Raw genomic sequence first — 17,570 nt, 5'->3', positions numbered from 1 at the left:
AGGTTGTTATCTTTGGAGTCTCCTGGCATCACAAAGGCTTTACACTTACTGTTGTCTCTGTTTAAAAACGAAAAGTTCTTTTCCTTTTCTTCTAAATTTCATTCTTTATTTATCTCTCAACTTAAATGTTATCCATTTAAACATAACTGTTCTTCCTGTCCCCACCACACAGCCTACAAACCAAGTCTAGAGGAATTGTCTCTCCTGTCTGCTCTACTGACCAGAGGTCTCCCTGCTGTGCACCAATATTCCTTAAGTTTTGTTTATATTGTACATTTAATATCTGCCACAAAGACAAATGCTTTATTTTTCATGTCCATGTGAGTGTATATAAAACCTAGTAAATAAGTGATACTGAATACATAATTTTCAAATATATTGAATAAAAGGCTCACAATCCCTACCAAGAAAGGAAAATATTTATTTTTATGACATGAAAAAAATAATTGTAAAAGGATCACATGACTACAGTATAGCATGCATTTTTAAAAAATATGTTTTTTAGTTATACATGGATCTCCTGGGGAAATATGATTCCATTCAATGATAGAAAAGTAGCAAAAGCCCAACAGACCATGTTTTCAGGTGGTGTATATGTTCATTACTAGCATAATAAATAATTAGTGCTGGCTGACTAGGGGTAGTTATTGCTCCATGAACAGAAGCTCAGTTTGTTCCTCTATATGAAGACTACACATAATCATCAGAGATTACATCAACAAAAAAAGGCCTGCAAGAACTCAATATTTTTGCAATCCTGCATTTGTATCTACATTATAATGCAAATATATGAATTTATATATACCACCTCATGTTAAGGGCCACAGCCAAGTTGGGATGACACATGGCATTTTTGCCAGAAGTAGTGTTGAGAGGTGACACCAGCGAGCCATTAAGATGATGACTTTTGAGTTCTCGCAGTGTTCCCGTTGAGCTCTCGCGGGGATTCCTGAAGAGTTCGCGTTGGTTGGTGAAGTTCCTGTGGTGGGAGTTCCAGTTGGTGGTTGGTGGTTCCTGGAGGAGCCCTGTGGTGTTTGGGAGATTTCCCAGGGAGTGTGTGTGTGAAGTGTGCTGGTGGAGTTCAGAAATAGTTTGTTCCTGATTGAGTGGCTCATGATTTGTGCCCAGCCAGACTTTGGCAATCTCAACTCTTATATATTATATAAAAAGGTACATTATTCAAACTTTATGGGTCTTCCAAATATTCATAAAATAATACTACTACATTTATAAATTTGCTAGAATATATGAAGTTTTAATTTTACCATCAAGGTATTCTGGAAATACAAACTATTTTTCTTAGCAGCACACTACCTGTAAAACATGAATGAGCATTGCATAACTCTACCTGAAACATAATTTTGCTAGCTCTAACTTAAGCACTAGCTATCACTCTTATTAGATAGAGATTCTCCTTAACCCTCATCATTTAGACCTGATAAAAGACAGAGGATGGTAATGGAAAACCATAAAGTAGTGACAATGTTCATCATAGTGGGTTCAAATGATGACCCACATTTGAAAATTGTGTTATTTATTTTCCTGTTTCTCAATTATTTAAGCACTGCTTTGATCTGATCATTCCTGCACTCACCCTGCTGAATGCTCACCAGAAACTCATATGTTTTTTCCTTTTTTATAAATTTCCTATACTATCACATGTATCCCTTAATTTTTAGGTATTATGGATACTGGGAAGAAAACTATTTCTTATAACCATTGTGTCACTTGAATGACAATTAGTTTGAAATATTATCAAAATTGAAAAAAAAAATATCAAGCTAGGTGTGATGGTGCTTGCCTATAATTCCATTTGCTCAGGAAGTTGAAATAGGAAGACCTCAATTCCAAGCCAGCCTCAGTAACTTAGTGAGGCCCTAAGCAACTCAGTGAGACCCTGTGTCTAAATAAAATACAGGAAAGGCCTGGGGGTGAGGCTCTGTTGTTAAGTGACCCTGAGTTCAATTCTTGGTTCAAAACAAACAAATAAACAAAGAAACAAACAAATTAAATATTAGAACAGTCTATTAAGATAAAACATTTGAAAGATTGGTCATAGATTAACATGAATCAAACTCAGGAGCTACATTTCAAATGAAGTGTCCTATAAACTCATAAGTAGGACCTACTTCGATTTGGACAAGGGAAGGATTTCTCAGTATTCTAATAAAGATGATGAGTGAAGCGGAAGTTATTTCCATTGTGATGATCTCTAAGCTATTTGAGAAATACTTGTGAATCAGTAAGTTTCTGAAAATGGAACATTATATAGCTGAAAAGGAAGACATAATTTCTTGTGATACTAGTTTTTATTTTCTGTAAATTTTATAGGACAAAAGAGAAATGAAGAAATAATCAGTGGAGATAGAGTTCATTTTGCTTGGACTCACAGATGACCCTCTGCTATAGATTGTGATTTTCTTCTTTCTATTTTTCAATTATATCTTGAGCCTGATGGAAAACTTAGTCATCATCCTCCTCTCCCTGCTGGATCCCCGCCTCAAGACTCCTACATATTTCTTCCTCTGAAATTTTTCCTTCTTAGAAGTTTTGTTTACAACAGTCCGTATCCCACGGTTCCTGATAAGCATTCTCACTGGAGACAGAACAGTTTCCTACAATGATTGTGCAACTCAATTCTTCTTCTTCTTCTTTTTTTTTCCTATTAAGGGCTACAGAGTTTTACCTCCTGGCTGCCATGTCCTATGACCGCTATGTCACCATCTGCAAACCTCTGCATTACCCAGTCATTATGAACAGCACAGTGTGCTACCAACTGGTGCTCAGCTCCTGGGCAGCTAGATTCTTAATCATCTTTCCTCCTTTGCTCTTGGGACTCAAACTGGATTTCTGTGCTTCCAAAGTGATTGATCATTTCTGGTATGACATTTCTCCTGTCCTGCAGATCTCTTGTACAGATACACGATTCATAGAATTGATGGCTTTTGTTTTAGCTGTGATGACACTTCCCCTCACATTGTTCTCCTACACATTCATCATCAAAACCATTCTCAAATTCCCTTCTGGTCAACAAGGAATGAGGCTTTTTCCACCTGCTCCTCACATATGGTAGTTGTCTTTATCACTTATGGGAGCTGTATATTTATGTGTATGAAGCCATCAGCAAAAGAAAGGGTGACTTTAACTAAAGGTGTAGCAGTGCTCAATACCTCTGTTGCCCTTTTACTCAACCCTTTTATTTACACCCTGAGGAACCGGCAGGTGAGAGAAGCTCTCCAACATATGCTCCGTGGGTTTTGTTCTTTTCAAAACAACAAGACAGAGTTAGACACAAATAACATTCTTGGGAACATGAATGAGAAAACTCAATATGGTTATCTATTGCATTACTTTGGATCTCTGCCATTTTTTCCCTTGACTATTTATATCTTATTAAGTTTGCTCTGTCTATCTGCACCTCTCCCCTCTTCTTTCTGAGTGGATCTTCCTAATCTCTGGGAATAAACTGCCTTCCTCAATCCAGAATATAAAATTCTAACTTTACCTAGAAATGTCTATTCTCATAAAGGGCTGCTTTATATACTGAATGCTTTTTGCAAACTTGCTAGACATAGTTAGTTAAATATTTGATACATATATTAATTGCTAATAAATGCATCCACTCTTAAGTATTTTACATTGCTAAAATTGATAGATACACAAAACATGATGATTTATATAAAGTAATTGATGTTGTGATAGAAAAAGTAGAAAATCTAAGTAATTTTAAAGTGCAAAGTAATCTTTCAAGAAGAATCATCACTTACAATGAATCTTGAAAGATGAATAAGGAAATAAAATTCAAGGGTGTTGCAATGAGAGCTATAACACATGAACAGAATGGATATTCCACTGAAAAAGTTTCTCCTGTGGAATCATAATAATTACAAATAAGTTATTTGTAAACATAAATAGATGTCATTTGTGGTAAAAATAATTGAATACCAGGCTTTGGTTCTAAATTTACAGTCTCTGAACACTACAGATGATACTAACTTGTGAAAGAAATTCAACGTACAATTCATTTATATCTTGGCTTGGGAAAATATTTATATATTTGAGGCATGTGTATAAAAACACCTCATCTCATTGAATCAAAGTATACACTGATGATCTTTAGTCACTGCAGATTAGTCATGCGTGTTCTAAAATTTCATATAAAAAAACCTGCACTGTTTGAATTTCATGTCTGACTTCTTTTGTTCAACATAGCAAAGTTCACCCATGCTATTGCAAGCATCCATAGCTCCTTCTGTATGCTGTTGTGATTCAGCAGCATGTCTCCTGTCCTTTGGAAATAGCCCATTTTTCCTCCCTTATTCCAATCCTTTGGTATTTTATTCTCTGAGGGATCTCTCCACAAAAGTGAATCATTTTCTTTGGTGTGGGAAGTGGGTAAATTGAAACACCAATCTCTGAAAACTATCCTTCCATGTCCTTTTGAAATGAAATATGTCAAAGTGGAGTTAATAGGAATGGGCTGTTCTCATGTTATTGCTGAGTCCATTCCTCCATTCCCATCATCCAGGAAGAGACGCTTAAGAAATTATCCCTCAGGGAAAAGAAGAAGAATGCCTTTAGAGGAATACATTCCACATTTTGTTCCTCTCTTTATGAGCTCACTTCAGCAAAGAAAAAAAAAAGCACCTAGATTATTTGTTTTTATAATTTGATAGACTCCAAGACTCTACTTGTTTTTCAAGACCCGAGGGAGCCAAAAGCCAAACTTTGAGTGTTGATGAGAGAATGTTGAGAAAACTAATACTGAAGATTTCAGGTTATGTTACCACTGTTGACCAGTGACAAGTCCTTGCTTCCCCAATGTTGAAGAATAACACCAGAGAAGCATGCCCAGGCAAGGTCAGAGTGGAAAGTAGAGGCTTTATTAAAGGACAGCACAAAAGACATCTCCTGGAGGAAGAAGGGGACCCAAGAGGTGGAATCCATTGAAGGGCAAATGTGTTCTCCTTTTTATAGTTCTTTCAGTGATGGATGTAGGTGGGAAGGCCCAAAGGGTGGGACACAGGTGGGCCAAAGAAGTAATCTGGGCAGGAAGGACTTTTGAGTCAGCATCTTCAAGTTTGCTGGGAGCTGTTTTATTAACACTTCTTTGGGATGGGCTCTGGGCCTTGGGGACATTAACATCTCATGAGTTGTCCTGCGTTTCCAGGACTTCATTAACATTCCAAGAGTTGTTCAGTTTTTCCCGGAATTCATTCTCAACATGGCCTCCATTTTGGATCTTACTCGATATTAGACCCGATTTACCTAACTACACTGACTACCTAACTTTAAATCTGGCTTCAGTTGGAGGCCTGCAGAGAAGGTGCAGGAAGTGTGAATGGGAAATGGCAATGAATTTCTATAATTTCTGTGAGAGTGCTTTGGATACTGCTAGTTACTAGTGACGAGTTATGTTTCCCCACATGTTGAAGTATAACATTAGAGAAGCACACAGAGGTAAGAATATAAAGGAGGGTTTATTTAAAAAGCAGTGACATAGGCTTCCCCTGAGAGGGAGAAGGAGGCCATAGCTGGTATCCTGGTATCCTTAGAGGTGAAGGCGTTCTGGCTTTTTTTTAAAATATAAGTTTTAGGGTTCCTTTGTCTCCTGCTCTCTTCCCCTGAATATCTCTCTCTTTCCTGCTTTCAAGATTAGGCCCTGTGATGTTCAGTGGGATGGCAAAAGGTGAGAAGAAGATTAAAAATAACACCTGTGAAGAAACCCTGTGAAGAGACACATGCGAAGTAGAAGCAGGCAGACAAGGTGGAGTAGAGTGGAGAGAAGAAGTGAGAAAGAGGTGTTTGCTTTCTGCTCTTCCCTCCTGCCAAGTTTATTAACTCAAAAAAGATTACATATTACCCATATTACCCTACACTCTAACCAGTATTCCTTTAACCCTAATGCTACTTAACTGAGATAAGGTCCAGATTAATACAAACACAGAGTCTCTCACATCCAAGGATGTTACTATGGAAACCAGGTAGTGCCTCTGCATAGTTATCTTAATAGCCTCAGTGGGGAACTGCTGGGCATTCCAATCCTGGGAATCAGGACACCAGTTACTCCCAGGGCATCTGCTCACCCGGGGACAGAGGCTTTCCTATTTCCATGGTCAGAATACCTTCAGCAGATGGGCTGGAGGAGCCAAAGTGGGATGATCTGGGCTGGAAGGGGAAGTGATTAACAATTTCCTGTAGGGAGGGACAACCCCTGAGACAAGTTACCTTAGCCACAGGTTGTAGCAGGGGCAGGTTATCTTGATAAGGGTGTAGAAAGGGCTCTGAAGGCATTAGCATTTCAATCTCTCTCCAACTTCCAGACTTACTCAAATTGGCCTCCTTGATCCAACCTGACTTGATTTACCTATCTATACTAAATGCCTATCTAATTCTGGCTCCACTTTTCAAAACCTTATCAGCAAATTAGGTAATTCTAAAACACTTAATTAGAAGGTACTCTGAGTGTCATGTTAACTCATCAGTCTGACTTCAAACCCTTTTGGAGAAAAATAACCTTTGCTTCTCTTTCCACTTTCAAGTTTTGCACAAAGTCCTCTCATGGCTTTAACATACCGTACTGAGAAGGAAACTCTGAGAAGTGGCCTCCTAGTTGGTCATCTGCTCTTAGATAATGACTAGGAAGGTCATGTGTGAGGTTGACTCAGCTACATATACTTCAATGTAGATTGTATGAAAACCAAAACCATGGTCAGGAGTGCAAATCACTGCTTCTATCACTGGCTGGACTCAAAGTGTGATATTGCTGGTGCAGTGGCACATGCCTATAATCCCAGAAGCTCGGGAAGCTGAGACAGAAGGATTGCGAGTTCAAAGACAGCCTCAGCAAAAGTGATGTGCTAAGCAACTCAGTGAGACCTTGTCTCTAAACAAAATACAAAATAGGATTGGGGATGTGGCTTAGTGGTCCAGTGCCCCTGAGTTCATTCCCCAGTACCCCCCCCCCAAAAAAAAAAAGTGATGTCAGTGTTGTGGACAGGTAGGGAGGGATGAGAAATACTAATTAAGTTTTCCCCATCATATAGGGCTGTTTGAAGTTCCTGGCCATTAAGAATGCTTAAATCCATGAAAGCTATTCATGTTGATGTCCTGGTTGGTTTTACAGGGCATAGTAGATGATTTCTGATGCAGGGAAGAATCAGTAAAAAGAGCAACAAACATAAGAAAATATTTTACTATTAAAGCAATTCAATTTTGTCAAGCTAAAACAGGTCTAGGTTTTAAGATCTATATGTGTTCCACGTAGAACAATATCTCTACTCCAAGATCTTCTAGGACAAATTCTTCTCAGTCATTGATTCACAAATCCTGGGATGAAAACTGCTCATTCATTCATTCATTCATTACCCCACCAAACAACTGCCCAAGAACTTGTATCAGACTTGACAAAATGGACAAGCTTCTGGAAATTGAATAACAGTAGAAGGAGGTTTATAAAATAAAATGTCATAGTACAAAAAATATATATTTGGATACTAAAATATATGATAGAGAATTCTAAGTATTTAGAGGGGCAGGAGTTTTTTTTTTTTTTATTAATAAGTTTTCTTCTGCTTATTCCTTACCTAAAGAATCCAAAGTCCACTAACCATAAGGAATTTAAGTTTCAACTACTAGAAATCTAAGGATCTTCTTTGGGCCAGTAAGGTATTGTTAGTAATGGGTGGGATAGATAGGAATAAGCAGGAATAATGGGAGGTCACAGGGACAAAGTCACAGAAGGAGATAAAATCAGCTTTCTCAGGCAGACAGTATGTACAGTCAGCTTTCTCTAGATAACAGGGTGTCTCATCCTGATTCCAAGTGGGGCACACAAACCTCAAGGGCAGAACAGGGATTTCCCCCCCTCCCACATGGAATTCAGGCCTTGAACATAAACCAATCAGTAAAGATTCTAAGGCAAATTGAAGACTTAAAAAGGGTCCTATAAACATACCACCATGGTCATTCTTGGTAAGGATGTGGGGAAAAGGGAACACTCATACATTGTTGGTGGGACTGCAAATTGGTGCAGTCCTTCTGGAAAGCAGTATGGAAATTCCTCAAAAAACTAGGAATAGAACCACCATTGACATACTCCTTAGAATATACCCAAAGGATTTTAAATCACCATAAAATACAATAATATATACATGTGTATAAAATTATGCAAATATTTCTAAAATATTGCTTCCATAGTTGTTTATTACAATAAACCTGCAACCTAGGAAACTTTGATTTCAGAAAGGGATTTGGGAGAGCTTGTAAGGAAAAAGAATGTGCAAGGTTGAGGGGAAAACAATGTGACATTTTCCTTTGGGCTAAGAGAATGAGTTAAAGATGTGAAAAATGGAAAGAAATGAATAATTAGAATCCAAACTATAACTTAATATTTATCAAGTCATAAATGCAGCAGAAAATAATTAAAACAATATTAAAATATCCTAAAATATTTTTATCTTTTTTCTTCTTGGTTTATTTTTTACGTGGTTTACCCAAGTCCTTATTTGATTGAGGGATCTGGTTCTTTGGATAACTTCTCATTTAGGTAATTTCTGTGTGCTTCAAAAGATTTATTAGATGATTATAAAAAACTTTTTAAAAATAATTTAATGTATATTTTTAGGGAGTAGAAATGGTAAATTAAACCCAATTATATCTATTTGATTATTCTCACTAAAAGTTTAAGTATTTTTAGGAAAAAAGAATTAGACATTTAAACTTTTACTTTGTGAATTAAACAATTAAACTTTTAATTTGGGAAAATAATAAAATGGATATAATTGTATTATATAGTGGGTATAATTGTTTCTCACTCTATAACCTATATGCTAGACTCACTATCAATTCTATATCATAAGCCTCAAAATTTATAGAGGTTAAAGCAATGATCTCTTCTTTGTCCTCCTCATTCTAAGACATCCGTGCTCAATTTCATTTCAAAAGCAAACTCCCTAAAATAAAAGAAGTGAATATTGAAATTTCCTTTTTACATACTCTTTCAATGACTTTAGTTGAAAATGTTAAGAAAGTCTCAAAATAATGGGAGGTGCTTATTTAATATATGATGTATTGACTATGTATGACCTTTCCCTTATGAAGCCCTAGGAATAAAAACTTGGTACATCAAAAGAACTGGTGAATATATGAGGCCATCTATATAGTAAATATACTGATTTGAGTATTTATTTATTTATTGAATATTACATTTATTGAATATTACACTGTATACCATAAATATATACAAATTTTATGCATCAATTGAAAACAAAAAATAAGTTAAAATTTAAATCTACCTAGGTAATCACTATAAAGGTATTTGAAAATTACTGATTCATTAGGTATAATTCCAAAACAGTATTCTGGCTAATAGGCTCCTGTAGGTTTTAACCTTTCCATCTCTTTGATTTCTTTTTCTTCTTCTGTTTTTTTTTTTTTTTTTTTTGGTTCAAGGGATTGAACTCAGGGACACTTGACCACTGAGCCACATCCCCAGGCCCAGGCCTATTATGTATTTTACTTAGAGACAGGTCTCACTGAGTTGCTTAATGCCCTGCTTTTGCTGAGGCTGGCTTTGAACTCTTGATTCTATTGCCTCAGCCTCTGAAGCCTCATTGAACCTTACTGCACCTCTTTAGTGTTGTTACCTGCATCAGCATATCAAACAGCGTATTCTTGAATTCTTCACAGACTTAAATGTTATCCTTCAAAGAGCAACTCAAACAGAATATTTTTACTGAATGAGAGGAATGGCTTTTATTTCTCTTGCATTACATATGGAGAAACTAAGGCAAGAAAAGTGCATGACTTATGAACTTTTATTTTCTAGAGAGTGTATGGTAAAACTTTTACTGAACCAAATTAAATATCTCAAAACCCTATTCTAACCATTAGTCTTACTGTCTCCAAATGCATATAGTTACCTAATAGCCCTGTGTTATTTGTACCTCAGTCTTCTTTCCTTACACATATTTTTAGTTTCAGCAGAGTTATTACTTTTTTCTGAATAATATTCCTCATCTTTTAAATGCCATATAAGTCATCTTATCCACACCATAATATTTTTGTAGACTTTTATTATAAAACTAATTACACACACTGTGCAACAATATTTGGCTTATATATATGTGTCCTTCAGGTAACAAAAACTTCTTAAAACTAAGGATTTTACTCCACCCAATGTCTGGAACAAAACATGATGAATTAATTAATTAATTATATCCATCAAGGAACATTTATGCAAATTTCAAAGTCATGTTTTGGGGAATCTAATATTTTATAAGGAAAGGTTAGTTACAGTTTGGATTTTAAAACTGCAGGACATGGGGCTGGGATTGTGGCTCAGCGGTAGAGCACTCGCCTATCACAGGCGGGACCCGAGTTCCATCCTCAGCACCACATAAAATAAAGGCATTGTGTTGTGTCCATTTACATAAAGAAATATACTCCTAAAAAAAAAACCTGAAGGACGTTACCATAGCAGAGCAAAATCCTTTGTGAGAAAGAATAAAATGAACAGTGGAATACAGACTTTTCAAGAGAATCTCCTTCCTGAAGTAACTGATGAGGTAGAAAAACATGATCATAACAAATATATGGAACTGGTTTTCAGTTTTTAAGTTTATAATTTATATCATGTTCTTAAATTTTGTTTTTTGAAAAACACATAATCTTGTGTAATACATCCCAGAAGACTTCTTTCACCTGCTGGTTTCTTAGAGTATAGATGAAGGGATTTAGTAAAGGGGAAACTGAGGTATACAGCAAAGCTACACCTTTGGATACAGTCACTCTTTCTTTTGCAGATGGTTTTATATACATAAATATACAACTACCATATGTCATGGAGACCACAATCATGTGGGAAGTACAGGTGGAGAAAGCTTTGGTCCTTTGCTGTGCAGAAGGGAATTTCAGAATGGTCCTAACAATGCAAGCATAAGAGAGAATCACTAATACCAACGTGATTGCAAGTGTCAGAACAGCTAAGACTAGCGACATCATTTCAAGGACATGTGTGTCTGTGCAAGAGATCTGTAGGATAGGAGATGTTTCACACATAAAGTGATCAATGATTCTGGAAGCACAGAAATCCAGCTTGAGTCCCATGACCAAAGGGGGAAAGATGATTAAGAATCCAGTTGCCCAGGAGCTGAGCACCAGTAGGTAGCACACTCTGCTGTTCATAATGACTGGGTAATGGAGAGGTTTGCAGATGGCGACATAGCGGTCATAGGACATGGCAGCCAGGAGGTAAAACTCTGTAACTCCCAGTAAAAGGAAAAAAAATAATTGAGCTACACAGTTATTATAAGAAATGGTTTTGTCTCCATTCACAATGGTTATCAAGAATCTAGGAATACACACTGTTGTGAATATGATTTCCAAAAAGGAGAAATTACGGAGAAAGAAATACATGGGAGTCTTGAGGCGGGGATCCAGTAGAGTGAGAAGGACAATGATTAAGTTCCCAGTTAGGCTCAATGAGTAGTTGAGAAATAGAAACAGAAAAATCACAATTTGAATTTGTGGATCATCTGTCAGTCCTAACAGAATGAACTCTACTTCCATTGATTGGTTCTTCATTTTATTTTATTTTTTTGGTGAACCTTATCAAATCTGTATAGGAAATGAAGAAAAATTTAAATAAATGTGCATTAGAACACACACACACAACACACACACACAAAGAAGAAAAAGATAAACATTCTTAGATTTATGCATTTGAAAGGTTTTTTTCTAGCCAAAAATATTAGATGACACGAAATTATATGTTATAGGTTAATTCAAAATTCCTTCTAGTCAGCTTTCTTTAACATCCAAACAAAATTTCCCCAGAATTTTAATAATGTATATATTTTTGTTAATATGTACTTACTACTTATAAATGACCTCTTACATGTACATATAATTAAATTATATGTTAATTATTTAAAATTCATTTTTCTATTACTTTCATTATACCTGCACAAAGTGTTCTAAATTTGTCTTTTTAGAATGAGTGTCAGCGATATTTCAAAATCAGGATCATATTACAGTTACTGTGTTGGTCAGTGACTAAGATACTATAGATTTCTAATAGTTGAAAATTTTACTTTTAATTTTTTTGAAATATTCTCTGCATTGAGTATATGATTACTATTATCAATTTTCTTGTATTTTTTTACTCAACAGAATATTCATTTAGCAGTGTTTAGGACAAACAAAACAAAGAATGATAAAATCATATAAATTATATATTTTAATAAACAATATTTTGTCTTCTTTTTAGATGGTCTTTTTGAAAAATATTCTCTTACGTATTTATATAATTTGGGCACTTTGTTTTACTTCCACCTATTATTTACAAAACTGTCTAGAATATGCAGAAGAGAATTTTTTTTCTATTTTTTTTTTACATACAGGAATTCTATTTAGTCTCATACTATTCCTCTGTTTGATTAAACATGTCCATCTGCTTCATTATATGCTTTATTTGTGGACTTTTAAAAGAAATGGGTTTCTGAAGCATTGTGTGTTACATTTATTCTTTTCCTTTGTTTTATTAATATTGCTTTCCTTTCCATATTAATATTGTTTTCCTTTATAAACTAATATGAAAAAATAACTGGTATATTTCATGTATAATGTGATTTTCCAAAATAAATATTAGTGAGCAGTTTTAATATTTTAAAATCAAAACTGAACACCTGCAGTCTTCATCTAATAAGTGGTCACAAACTTTGTAGAATTGCATATTTCTGTCATTGTTATGTCTAAGATTTCCATTTTTGCTCTGTTCTGATTTTCAAGCTTTTCTAGAAGTTAGTCCAATCTTTTCTGAAATATGTGAGTCTAAGAGACTGTTGTAAAACCATGCTCTCCCAAATTCTAGGGAAAAATTTCTCAGTATTTTTTTTCTACATCACTTTACCCATGCCAATATTTGATTAAAAGGGTCAGAGAGAGAAAATAACGGTATGTGAATAGATTATATTATTAGTATATAGAGTTGGGAGTTCTCCTTATTTATTTGCCTTAGTTTCTGATTTTGAAATTAAGTTAAAATTATGGTAGACTTACCTTTTTTGAGTCATAATTCATTCCATTCTGTGACAATTTCACTTGTTTATATAATAATATTTTATAATCCAGTAAGATTTATTACCAATGATTTTTGTGGAGAGAGGCAAAGGAAAGAATTTCCACCTTTCCTCAGATTAATATGCCTTTGGAAACTTGGGACCTTATGTCAAACATTTTAATAAGCACTTAATTTTCATTTCAGATATGCAGAATGTTTGAAATTTTGTTCTTAAAATTGAGATTTCTATTATACAAAGTCTCAACTGGATACATACTCTTTAAAATGAAAGAAAAATGGGAAATTAAAAATAAATCACTGTTGAAACATAAATAACTCTTCTAAGAAAGAGATACCACTTATAAATGCTGCAGTCACATCATTTTCTATTTACGACCAACTCCAGGGAATCTGTTGAAATAAAACAAAAACAAACTCTTCTCTGGGGACCAGTGTGACAAAAGTACTAATCATTGGCAATAAAATCCCCCTCCTCTATAATTTAAGTAAAAAATGAAGAAAAGTATTCTTGAGAAATATCACAAATGATTAGGAAAAATCAATAAAATATGTAACAGGAACATCAACAATTCACTATCTGGAGCAACAGTGAAAAATCTCAAAGTGATTTACACATACAATTGAATGAAATACCCATATGTATAAAACATGAATGAATCCTAAAAATTGTATACTGAGTGAAAAAAAGTGAAATAAATTGGGTTTATAATCATACAAAATACTGTATAATTCCATTTATGTGGAAAATACTGAACTATTGAGATAAAAATATAATCAGTGAGTGTCTGCTTGGGCTGAAGGCAGGGGTTGGCTAGAGAAGTATTATGGGAGAACATTTAGGGGGTGAAAGAAATATTTTATATTTTTATTCTGGTAGTGGTTGCATAATTACACATGTTTGTCAAAGTTCATCCAACCATATACTCAGAGAAGATGAACATTTTCATTAAATTTAACCTCAATCATCTTTCCAACAAAATCATTTGTCAATAATACGTCTCTTTTCTAAGCAGCTGTTGAGAAGACCACTTAGGATAATACTGCATAAGAAAATAGCTACTACCCATATGGGGAAGGATATATATTTTTAATTTAAGTTAAATATTCAGTTTCTAAGTCAAACTAACAACATTTCAACTACTAAACCAATATAGTGGCAATAAAAAGGTAATTTTGCCATAAAAATATAATTGGAATTTTGATAGGGTTGCATTGACTCTGTAAATCATGATGGGTTTGTATGGACATTTTAACAATAACAAGTTAACTAATCCGTGGACTTGGGTGTCTTCCATTTACCTATGTATTCTTAACATTCTTTCATCAAGGTTTTATAGTTTTCAGAGCCCTAGGCTATCAATACCTTAGTTTATTTCCTAGTTTATTTCTTTTAATGTTTTTATGAATGAATTTTTTCTTAATTTCCTTTTCATATTTATCTTTTGCATTTTTATCCCAGCCATATTTTTCTTGAGAGATTGTATTTGCACTAGATTGCATAACATGATGATTAATGTCATCAGATTAGTTCATTTTGATGTCTCACTATAAACACAAGCATACATGTTTGTTATAGTTAACTTTTCATTGATGTGACCAAAGTACCTACAAGAACAAATTATAGTAGGGAATTGTTTGGGGCTCATGGTTTCAGAGGCCCTAGCCTAAGATGGACAACTCCTTTGCTCTGGTCCCAAAGTGAGGTAGCACATCGTGGGAGAAGGGCCCAGGGGAGGAAAGCAGCTAACATTACAGAGTTAGGAAATAGGAGCGGGTGCATGGGGAAGAGGCACTCTTCCAGGGTCTGCACTCATCTCTTCCAGTCATGCTCCACCTGCCTACAATTACCACCCAGTCCATTTTCAAACTAGAATGGACTGATTAAGCTCCAACTCTTACAATCCAATTATTTCACCTTTGAAAATTACAGTATTAACACAGGAGATTTGGAGAAACACTTCATATAGGAATGATAGCAATGTCAGGGGAGATTTATTAAATCTTGAAATTATGGCTTCTCAAGTAATACATACTTAATAAGCCCTTTGAACATTTTAGCTATAAATTTTTTTCATTGAGGCTTAAGAAGATGATATTATATATTTCCATTTAAAGATAAACATGTTTTTAAGTGTTACGTCTACTAACATCACCATTTTTACTTTTTAAAATAGCATCTAAAACACATGGCCAAAACATTAATTTTTTTTAAAAAGTGCTTTGCTTTGCTTAAATACAGGAATAATTAAGATGCAAAGAAACTAAAGTAAAACACATGAAATAAATAAAAAGTGAAAGGATAGAAATCCAGGAATAAAAAGAGATCTCCTTGAGCATACAGGAATTTTGTCATGACACCTGAGGACCTTCAGATTTTTAAATAGCATTTTCCTTCAATAGGCTTTGAATTTCTAACATGCTGTCAGATGATGCCGATGCCGATGCCGATGGGCTATGTCACACTCCTGAGAACAATTTTATTGGCAACACTGAGGAATTTCTGTATATGTGTTTCTGATTCAAAAGTTGATAAAATTTTTTCTGTAGAAATCCTGGGAGAAAAATAAAGTAAAATATAAAATAAAGGTTAAATTTCTGTGGTGTTCAAACCCTTAAAAATCATTCATATATAAGAACATTTTCTTCCAGTTATTTTTGTTTAGGTGTAGCTGAATCAGACACTGAGTTAAACACCTTACTTTGTTATTTGCCAAACTATGGGCATTTTCACCATGTATTAATTACTTTTAAAAATTTTTTGAAATCATTTTGCTTTTGATGAACATGCATTAAGTGTGTGTTTAAAATAATATCTCAACACATATATACAGTGTTTGCTAATCAAATCCAGACTCCTTTACTCACTCTTCATACACCCGAACTCTTGCCAATCTCAGCTAATCACTGTTCTGCATTCAAGTTATCATTCTTAGGTTTCTAAATGTGAGAGAACATGTAGTACTTATCTTTCTGTTTATGGCTCAAATCACTTAACACAATGTCCTTCAGTTACTTCTACTTTTCTGCCAAAGACAAAATTTCATCCTTTTATGGCCAAGTAATATTCCTTTGTGTATATGTTCCACATTTTCTTTATCTATTGATCCCCTGATGGGCAACTAAGTTGATTCTATATCTTAGATATTGTGAGTAGTTCCACAATAAACATGGGAGTGTGTACATGTCTCTTTCTTATGCCAATTTCATTTTCTTTCCATACATAACCGGCAGTGTGAAGAAGTGTCATAACTGGACTATAAAGTAATCTGGTTTTAGTTTTTTGAGAAACTGCCATACTATTTTCTCAAATTGCTGTACTAATAAAGTTCATTCTCACCAGCAGTGTACAGGGTTCCCTTTCCTCCACATCCTTTACAACACTTGTTATCATTCATCTTTCTTATGACAGGCATTCAAAATTTTGTGAGTTGATGTCTTATTGTGGTTTTAATTTTAAAATCCCTGATGATTAGAGAGGCTGTGTATGTTTTCACAAACTTGTTTACCATTTGCTCCTCTTCTTTAAAGGAATGTCTGTTCTGAATCTTTGCCGATTTTTAAATTGAATTATCCATTTTGTATAGATTTTTGATTAGACGCCCAATTTTACTGTGTGAGATGAAAGTTCAACTTTGCCCTTCTGTATGTGGATATTCAGTTTCTCTAACTCTATTTATTAAAAAGAATATTATTTCTCTGTTGTGTGTTCATGGAAACTTTGTTAAAAATAAAATGATTTGGGGTCGATATCTGGGCTTTTTATCCTCTTCCATTTCTTGTTGTTTTTGTTTATATGCCAGTGCCACATTGCTTTGATTATAATAGCTTCATAATGTATTTTAAAATTAGGGAAGTTTAGAGTTCCAGTTTTGTTCTGTTTGCTCAAGATTGCTTTGGTTTGTTGGAGTCTTTCCTGAGTCCATATGAATTTTAAAATGAGTTGTTTCTGTGAAAGTGACATTAAAATTTTGATAAGATAAGCATTGAATAGCCTGCACTCTTTATCAGCCTTCTCACTTTCAAACTAGAGAGATAATTTGCAAATGTTAAATTAACCTCTTTATTCTTAATAGTATAGGAGACTCAGGAATTCTGAACTCTGTCAAATTTCAAGAATACAGTGATTTTGTAACCAATACCTTGGATGAACACTGAAAAATTGAGACACTGAGTGCTTGCAAAAACCACTTCCAGAGAGAGTTTTAAAGATCTGGATTTATTGCGAGAGCAATCTAGGGAAGAAATTGTGAGTGCCCACTCTGCTGCCTAAATAAGCAGAGGTCTCACATCCTTCTAGTAAGGGGGTGCTTCTGGTATGTACTTATTGCTAGAAAACCAGAGAGAAAGGAGAACTATGTCTTTTGGGATTGTCAAGGTCTCCTTGTCTTCTTTCAACGAATGATCATAGAAATAAATCTCAGGAACAAGTCTGCGGAGGTAAAGACAGGGGGTACCATCCTTTCTGTTCTCACTGAAGGAAAATCTC

General features: G+C 34.7%; 1 protein-coding gene and 1 pseudogene across 2 annotated transcripts; one reads left to right on the top strand and one right to left on the bottom strand.

Annotated features, from left to right (window-relative positions):
• The first annotated feature begins 530 nt into the window (after positions 1-530).
• LOC308658265 (olfactory receptor 6C6-like) lies at positions 531-7,438 on the top strand (annotated as a pseudogene). The gene is made up of 3 exons: positions 531-585; positions 2,546-3,222; positions 7,268-7,438. The product of its transcript is annotated as an olfactory receptor 6C6-like (transcript).
• Positions 7,439-10,641: 3,203 nt separating this feature from the next.
• Positions 10,642-11,586, bottom strand: LOC308658816 (olfactory receptor 6C6-like; the record flags this gene model as incomplete). Its single annotated transcript, XM_081311735.1, has 1 exon — positions 10,642-11,586. One exon carries the CDS (start codon positions 11,584-11,586, stop codon positions 10,642-10,644), a length of 945 nt encoding a protein of 314 aa, XP_081167861.1.
• Positions 11,587-17,570: the final 5,984 nt, after the last annotated feature.

Source organism: Spermophilus citellus, assembly GCF_964194105.1.
Source record: "Spermophilus citellus genome assembly, chromosome: 10".
Classification (NCBI taxonomy): domain Eukaryota; kingdom Metazoa; phylum Chordata; class Mammalia; order Rodentia; family Sciuridae; genus Spermophilus; species Spermophilus citellus.
Note: the sequence above shows the minus strand (reverse complement) of the source record. Positions and strands in the feature narration are given on the sequence as shown.